The following is a 9,013-nucleotide window of genomic DNA, read 5'->3' on the forward strand; positions in this document are numbered from 1 at the left end:
TTAAATAAGATATCATATGATAAGAAGATGATAAGATCAGGTTTAGAAGTCGTGTCCCAGAATCTCCAACATATAAAAGAGAAAGCGACATAGATTTGACCAAAATGAAATGTTTTGTTTTTTTGATTTGAAGGCTTATGAATTAATATACATATGGATTCTACAGTGTGCTCTATGTCCTAGAAATGGTAGTGGGCATGTCACATGTCAATGACTTCCTCCATTTTGATGGTGTATAATCATATGAATGTTAGTTAGGCTTTATATTGGTACTATGTTTTTTTGGTAATTGTTTAGTATTTCATCGAAAATGATTGTCATAATGGGTAGACAACCTGCCACGGCGTTTCTCACATGAGGTGGGGCAGAAAAAAGATTTCTTCAGCCTTGGTTCGTTGAATTAGGATTTAACAGGACTTCAACTCTCTTGAGTCTTCTCAATGTGGCGGTGTGTATCGTAACATAATTATGATACATTCTGATGTGCAGGCCTATTAACATCATATGCAAATGGTAAAACTAGATAGATACACATGCAGTGGCTGAGTAGGTTGCCAACGCCCCTTTCTGCACAATTACTACTGCAAGGTCTTAGTCAGCGGGAAACAGTGAAAAGAAGTCAGCAATGTTCCTTAGGGTTTCCATTGGTTTTATTTAGAAAACACAAATAAACAAAAAACAATAGAAAATGCAATAGAAAACATATGATGAAATACACAAAGCAACACTATTAATAATTCAAGGACAGAAGTACAGAAATGTACATTTAATTAGGCTAGAAAAATAGCCTAGGTTATACAGCAATAAAAGAATAGAAACTATTAAATGTTGAGTGGGATGAATTTAGTAGTATCTAGTGGTAAAAATGCATATTGCAGCCAATTAAATGCCCCCTCACCCTCCCTTTTTTAATGACTACCGTGTCATTGGAAAGGGCTAGGCTACTTCTACGAATGCATCAAGGGATGAGGTTCCTTGAACGATTTTTTTCCCAAGACTGTGCAAAAATTATAATTATGGATCCGAATGGGACTGCACACAAATGCTGCGATTTCCCACGCAATAATTATATCCGCACCAAAATCGATTATGGAAAGCTGTAGCCGGCAAATAAAACATTTGAACCCATAACGATCGGTTATCTTTGTTATTGTAATAGTAATGTACATACTGCTCCTTTAACAAAATTTCTCTAAGCAATCACAGAGGCTACATCTTGTTTTTGGTCATCCTATTAAAATTGATTCCTACTCATTGAATCCTTTGTTCATACTTATGCTAATGACATTTTACACCATGGGGGATGATCGCTTCAAGCCCAATGGTACAGTTAAAGAAAGCAGAGGGAGCAAATGCACAGCAACGTTGTAAAATGGAAGTTCCATTGGTCATGTTCATTGGAGTGGTCGCCTTTACACTGCAATGAAAGACCACATAGTTATTTTTCTGACTTTCACTCTGTATGACCTTATGTTAATCAAGATGACACTTTATCAAGGGTTCAGGTTGAAAACTGGAAAAGTTTTATGCACTTTATAATTATGAATAAGGTGTAAAAGATCTTTAGAATCAACATGGTCTCACAGGAATCCGTGAAATGACTACGGTTGGACGCTTAACTCGAAATCCGTGGCCACATCACGGAAACACGCCGATATCCGTCTGTGAGCCACTGAATAACAGTGTCATTTACTTGCATTGGACCAAATTCCGTGGCCACATCACGGACAATTGAAGTGATTCCGTCAGACCACCGCGGATTTTGAGTTAAGCCCCCGCTGTGGTCAAATGTGGCACACACACAGATTGAAACGGGAGCACACACACAGATTGAAACGGGAATCTGTGTGTGTGCCACGGAATATCATTGTCATTTACTTGCATTGGAGAAACTTCCGTGGACACAACAAGAACAATTTAAGTGTTTCAGTGAGACCACCCCGGGTTTTGAGTTAAGCCCCCGTGGTCGACTCGCTCGTTGAAACGGGGATCCGTGTGTGAGCCACGGAACAGCAGCGTCATTACTTGCATTGGAGCGAATTCCGTGGCCACATCACGGAAATCGGCATGTTTCCGTGATGTGTCCACGGATTTCGAGTTAAGCGTCCGACCGTAGTCATTTCACGGATTCCTGTGAGACCAGGTTGTTTAGAATACACACACACAAACAGTACACAAACACCTGTTGTATAGCTGGCAGCAGCATTCAGATATCTCAGTGCTGGTATTCCATACAGAGATGTTGGCGAGCGCTCCAAACACAGAATCACACTGGAGTTCCGGAACGTATAGAATACCTGGGAGGAGTAAAGAGACGAAACAAAGACCGTGGCCATCATTCTTTTGAGCCAAATACCACTGTGGGTGCAACACCAGGGTCTCTACGTCCCTGGTGAGACTCTCACAGCGGCCTTCACTGTAGGGTAAGTTCACTCCTCTCCTAAAATATGTACATCAGGAGGGTGACAGTGGTGACCAACAGTGGCTATTCGGCACAGAATTCGGCATATAATTTGGCCTTAGTTCAGAGAACGAGGAGACAGCTTTACCTGCGATGCATGCAGTCATGAAACAGGCCACGCTTCCTGCCGTCAACGCTCTGAGGCCACAGTCGGTGAAGTCTGATATTCTCTCTGGAGCCAGGGTATCTGGAGGTGCGGGGAGATTGGATAGTCCACAGGTGATGCTACAGCAACGTCAATACTTTTTTATTTATCTATCTGCCTAATTAACCAGTTAATAGGTTCATGAACTGGGTTATTCTGTTCCAAACTCTAGTGGATAGAGGGATGATTTGAGGAGAAGCAGTGTGTCAGGATCTTACTCATCACGCCAATGATCATCCCCAGGGAGCCAAAGTTAGAGAAGCCACACAGAGCATAGGTAGCTATGGTTTGGGAGTGAATCTGAGGAGACAGAGGTTGCTTCAGTCCAATTGTTGACTGGACCATTATATTTATGCAAGCGCAGGTTTTTTAAGAGATAGCAACAATGGGATTTCCCTTCACATCGTGAACATATATTTCCACATAATGCTGACAAAACTGATCTATAATAAATTATTGATATAATTGAGCAATAGGTTTTCATTCAGCAACTGTCCAATTGTGAGAGGGTTTCCTAAATATACTGCTAAAATTGTTCAGTTGTTAGGAGACTTACTGATCAATTCTGCTAAACGATTTCCAAGTTGTTAGAGAATTACCTATACATTGCTGATTGTTTTCCGAGTTGTTAAACGACTTACCGATATATACTGCTTAACGATGCCCACATACTCAGGCTTCCCTTCCTCCCTATTCTTGATGAGCACAGACAGCCTCTCATAGCTCACAAACTCGTTCAAGAACGTCTTGATGCCAATCAGCTCGCCCACAATGAAGCTGTCCTCCCACGATACGCCCATAACGAAGGCCAGCGGCGCAAACACATAGGAACAGATGAGCTGAGGAATGGGAGAGAAATGAAAAGCCTTAGAAACAGCTAAAGTGCTGTCCCAGAGTTGTGGGCCAAAATGTAATCTCGCAACCAATGAGTTGTAGGGCAAAAAATGTGGGTGTTACATTTACATTTACATTTAGAAATGTTGCACAACATTTTATCAAGGGGTTACTGTTCTAAGTGGTATGCCGTTTGCCCATTTGCTGAGATTCAAACAAATTCTAAACTCATTACAGCAACTTTATAAAAGCTACATAAATAGAAAGAATATACTGCCGAAATCAACTGATGGTCATGATTTGTGGGCCACAAATGTACGACTGCATGTGCGTGCGTGTGTGCGTGCGTGCGTGCGTGCGTGCGTGCGTGCGTGCGTGTGTGTGTGTGTGTGTGGTGTGTGTGTGTGTGTGTGTGTGTGAGAGTGTGTGTATGTGTGTGTGTGTGTGCGTGTGTGCCTGTGTTGTACTGACTTACCGAAAAGCTGAACTGTGGATAATCAAACAAGGCTCCCAGCCAGGACAGAGTCTCGTCCATGAAGGCTAGTATGGAAACGAAAGCGATGAGGTTGACGACTATATTAGCCACCAATGGCGCAGAGGAACACGCGCCTTGAGCTACAGCCTCCAGCAAGTTGTTTGTCTCCCTGATAATAAAAAAAAACGGCAATACCAACATCAATGATATACAATGGAGAATGACCTTTTATTCCCATCAAGGTCCCTGAAGGTCACCTGTGTGTTAACTTCATGTTCATGGCTTAGCCTCGTTTCGTCTGTCTCACCCTCTGGGCATCTTTATCTCCCTGCTGACCTTGGCAGGCTCCGTCTCCGGCCAGAACACCTTGGCGATGGCCAGGGAGGCCGGTGCTGACATTATGGACGCTGTCAGGAGGTGAGAGGCCTCCACCTATCAGAGCAAAGGTCGGGTCGATGGATATAGCAGGGGAGCTATTGAGGTGGATGTGATTAAGCAATGCACAAGCGTGTGTGTGTGTACGAGTGAAAGACAGCGAGAGAGAGAGAGAGAGAGAGAGAGAGAGAGAGAGAGAGAGAGAGAGAGAGAGAGAGAGAGAGAGAGAGAGAAAGAAAATGGCTCATATTACTTATTATCATATTATATTGTTGTATAATCATTCTTCAACATTGTCAACAAGCCATTAACTGCTATTGACCGGGGATAATAGCAATATAACGAGGATGCATGGCTTCCTTTACCCCCAGGGAGATATAGGCCGCCAGGATGCTCCCAGAGACGCTAGCGAACCCACCCGCCGTAACGGCGTGGATCTCAGAGCGGGTCATCTGGTGGATGTACGGACGAATCAGGAGCAGGGACTCGGTCTGAGACAGGGTGGGCGAGAAAAACAGAGAACTTTGATTTGAATCGAACAATTGAAAGTAACCACTGTGGATATAGCAGAGTTAGTGAGGTAGTTAAAGTTAGGACCAGGAAGCCCACACCTGTCCCAGGAACATGTTCCCTGCTGCAGCTGTCGATTCCGTTAGAGAGGTTCCCATGGATACATGCATCACAAAACCAATCTGCACAAAGAAGAAAACAACAAACAAAACAACAAAGTTAACAATCAAAAATAAAAATAAACTATAGTTGTATATGATATCATACATACAATTATATTCATATTCGTAAAACCCCACACTAATAGATAACATTCTGAAATTATAAGTAATAACACCCTCTTTGGAGTACATTTATTTTTCAGTGCTGTCTCAGTGAATCCCTAAGTAATGGCTGGTTGCTCAAAGCAGCCATGTGCTCACCTTCAGAATGAGCCACTGCATGAAACCCACGTGATAGAGGACCGAAATGATGGTGCTTACAAAGACAATAGAAGGCATCACCTGCAGAGAGAGAAACCATCATCATGATTTTAATCAATTTTAACCTCTGCATTAGCCTACCATTATTACAACCATCACCAATCATTATGATCTTCATCTTCACCATTACTATCCCCATCTTCATACTTGTGGTTATCACAGCAATACCAGATCATCACATTTATTACCAATATTATCACCTTCATCATTATCTCCACCATCATCATCATGGTCATCACAGCCATCATTTTTATCATTCTAGTGTGTCCGTGTGTATGTGTGTGCATGTGTGTGTGTGTGTGTGTGTGCATGTGTGTGTGTGTGTGTGTGTGTGTGTGTGTGTGCGCGCGCGTGTGTGTATGTGTGTGTGTGTGTGTGTGTGTGTATGTGTGTGTGTGTGTGTGTGTGTGTGTGTGTGTGTGTGTGTGTGTGTGTGTGTGTGTGTGTGTGTGTGTGTGTGTGTGTGTGTGTGTGCGATTGTATCGTACCTTGAATGCAAAGAAGTGATCCTCATAACTCTCACCAAAAACCATTTTGGCCCCAGAATTTGAGTAGGACAGGAAGGTCTGTGTGAAAAAACAAGATGGAATTATGATAATAATCTCATCATACTTACTGCTACATACTGAGAAAATCAACCTCATCTGCAATTTATATGATATGTTTACAACACTATGAGACACATTACTATATACTACATACACTAGATTACATCAGACAAGACCAGACACATTCTTAGAATTAAAAGATGTCCGATCAGCATATTCTATCAAAAGGAGAAAGTAATCACGATCCGGCATTTAGTCAGTGTACATTGGTTTGTATAGGTGTGTTTTTGTGATTGTGAGAGCAGGACGTGTACCTCTACTTTGTTTCCCACCCACTGTAGCGCTTTTAGGCCAACATCCGTCCGGAGCATGAGCAGACCAAAGACGAACTGTAGCCCAACACCCCAAAACAAAGTTCTCCAATGGATCTACGAAAATTAACAAATACAATACTTCACATCCAGGCAGTGTCTCTTACTAACATATTACAACATTTTACTACATGTTGAGTAAGTTCATATATAGGTTCATGAGCACGAAAAACATCATCTGACATCACTTTTGGTGGACTATGCCCAGAATCACTGACGCATAACAGTAAATACAAGCACCGGAATAGAAACCCACAACATACCTTCTATTCATTACCCAAATAGTGAAGGTGTGTTTGGGTGCCAGGTGTATGTGTCCGTGCATGTGTGTGCACGTGTCTGTGTGCAAATGAGTGTGTGTGTTTGTGTGTGTTACCCTGGTGGGGCGTTTGGAGAAGAGTGCCATGAGCAGGATAAGAAGCACCAGTCCAGCAAAGGACACCAGTTGCCTGGTTCCGCTCTTGGCCGTGTCAAACACAAGCCAACACACCAGCATCACCAGTAACACCGCATACACCACCCTGGCAATTGGAAACACCATGAGCCATACCCTTTGTTCCATCAGAGGCTACGAGTGGGTTGTGGGTCAGACGAATTGCCTCATCGCAAAACACTCTAAGCTCAGTTGTAAAAACAGCACACAGGGGTAATTAAGCACATAAAGTAAGTCTTATTTCTCACCATTTGATCCAAAACCAGTTGCCGTCCCACAGCTCACAGATGGGAGAGAACTTCTGGCATAGAAGGTCACCGTAGCGTTGCATTAACCAATCCCAGGCCAGAAAGAAAATTACTACAATTGTGACTGCCAGCAGCTCAACAGCTTGTTTGTAATTCAGAATACAGGCCGCTATCAACATGGCAGCATAACCTGGAAGAATTGGAGGAAGATGCACGTTAATAAAGGAATCCCCAGGCAGGAAATTCAGGATATGCATATAAACGTACATTTCTGTGCGCATTGTGGACACTCAAAAAGCAGGCGGCAGCCCAAAAGAATGTGTAAAGAAGCGTGTGTGTGTGTTTGTGTGGGGGGAGTGGATGTTTGTGTGTATTTGTGCTTTATGTGGTAAAAACAAACAGTGCAGCAACGGTGGTCTAGTTACCTGCAAGTAAAACTAGGAGTAGGGCCAATATAATCCTGTCCTTGTTCTTCATCAAGCAGGCCTCTGCCCACTCCACATTCTTCTGTAGGAAACTGAGCACACAGGAGACGAGAGAGAGAGAGAGAGAGAGAGAGAGAGAGAGAGAGAGAGAGAGAGAGAGAGAGAGAGAGAGAAGAGACAAGAGAGAGAGAGAGAGAGAGAGAGAGAGAGAGAGAGAGAGAGAGAGAGAGTGAGAGAGAGAGAGAGAGAGAGCGAGAGAGAGAGCGAGAGAGAATAATCAATGCCATTGTTTCTAAACTGAAACCCAAACAATGTTTGTGAAATAGTCTATCATGCAAAACCTTTTTGGTTGGTCGTCGTGAGCATCTTCTCCATCTTCAGAAGTAAGGTTCAAATCGATGCGTGTCAGATCTTTCTCCTTCAATACAAATGTACACGTCAACGTGCAAGCATGTACACACACACACACACACACACACACACACACACACACACACACACACACACACACACACACACACACACACACACACACACACACACACACACACACACGCACACACACACACTCTTAAGGGCTCTTTAGGTCAGATTATATCCACTCTCAGATAGTATCTACTCCCTCTCACTCACCACCATAATGTCTCTTTCGTTCAGACACTCAAAGAGACAGACACCTGCACGCACATACACACACACACACACATACACACACACACACACACACACACACACACACACACACACACACACACACACACACACACACACACACACACACACACACACACACACACACACACACACAGATAAACCAGTAGGCGTAGTACAACCAGGGGTAATGATACTGCAGAGCATTTTGCAGGGTTATGCTTTTTATAATGACTATTTAGTTCACATTTAAGGAGAAGATCCATTCCAACAGAATATATGTCATCACCATATTGTACACCTCAACCTCAGCCTATTTTTTACGCTAATAGGCAGACTCACTTGTTTAGTGAAAGCATGGCAGCTATGAGTTTCAGGGTCGCTAGTTAACTAGCTCTGACCTGACAGTATATGTTTGGTTTTGCATACTGTTAGTAAGCTTATAAAAAACGAAACATATGCTGCCTGTTCTGGAAAAAGTTGCTAGTAAACATGACACGCACTGCACTGGAGTTCTCCAAGTATTTTATCCCCTGGTGGGTTCTACCCCCACTGTGTACGTCAATGCTGCCTTTGAAGTTGTAAGAAATGTCGGGCATTGATATATTCAAACCTACCTCTGCCAAAAAAGCATGGTTGTCCTTCCCTTTGTCAGGGTGGCTCTTAGGCACTGTGTTCATCTCCATGCTGAAGCCTCAGAGGCATGCAGAAAGCCCTGCTCCACACTGAAGGCTACACCTGTTTGGGCTCTCCACACCCTCTCAGAAACACACAGCTGACTCTCCTCTCCCCTGTTTCCTCTGTTCCCCTCCGAGCACATAGGTAATACGTTGAGGGGAGGAGTTCTTCAGTGAAGGACCTATTTGCTTGAGATAAACAGAATAGCAGTTTGCTGTAAACCTTTACACCGTCTTCCTTTGTCTCGTTTTTAGTGTTTCCGTTCTTCCTTTCTCTCTTTCTTTCATTCTTCAACATTTGAACATTAGTTCCCTACACACGACAGATGCTCCCACGGCGAGTGGTTCAACCAATAACCAGATGAAAGTCTTACTCAT

General features: G+C 43.2%; 1 protein-coding gene across 1 annotated transcript; it reads right to left on the reverse strand.

Annotated features, from left to right (window-relative positions):
• Positions 1-659: 659 nt before the first annotated feature.
• LOC130384473 (solute carrier family 28 member 3-like) lies at positions 660-8,767 on the reverse strand. Its single transcript, XM_056592676.1, has 17 exons — positions 8,576-8,767; positions 7,649-7,725; positions 7,308-7,399; positions 6,883-7,072; positions 6,578-6,722; positions 6,145-6,258; positions 5,771-5,848; positions 5,223-5,303; positions 4,902-4,982; positions 4,656-4,781; positions 4,223-4,347; positions 3,916-4,084; positions 3,248-3,445; positions 2,825-2,906; positions 2,550-2,648; positions 2,183-2,297; positions 660-1,417 (listed from the first exon to the last, which is right to left on the reverse strand). The coding sequence occupies exons 1-17, from the start codon at positions 8,642-8,644 to the stop codon at positions 1,279-1,281; spliced, it is 1,980 nt and encodes a 659-aa protein (XP_056448651.1). The 5' UTR covers positions 8,645-8,767; the 3' UTR covers positions 660-1,278.
• Positions 8,768-9,013: the final 246 nt, after the last annotated feature.

This window comes from Gadus chalcogrammus, chromosome 6 (genome assembly GCF_026213295.1).
Source record: "Gadus chalcogrammus isolate NIFS_2021 chromosome 6, NIFS_Gcha_1.0, whole genome shotgun sequence".
In the NCBI taxonomy this organism is placed as follows: Eukaryota; Metazoa; Chordata; class Actinopteri; order Gadiformes; family Gadidae; genus Gadus; species Gadus chalcogrammus.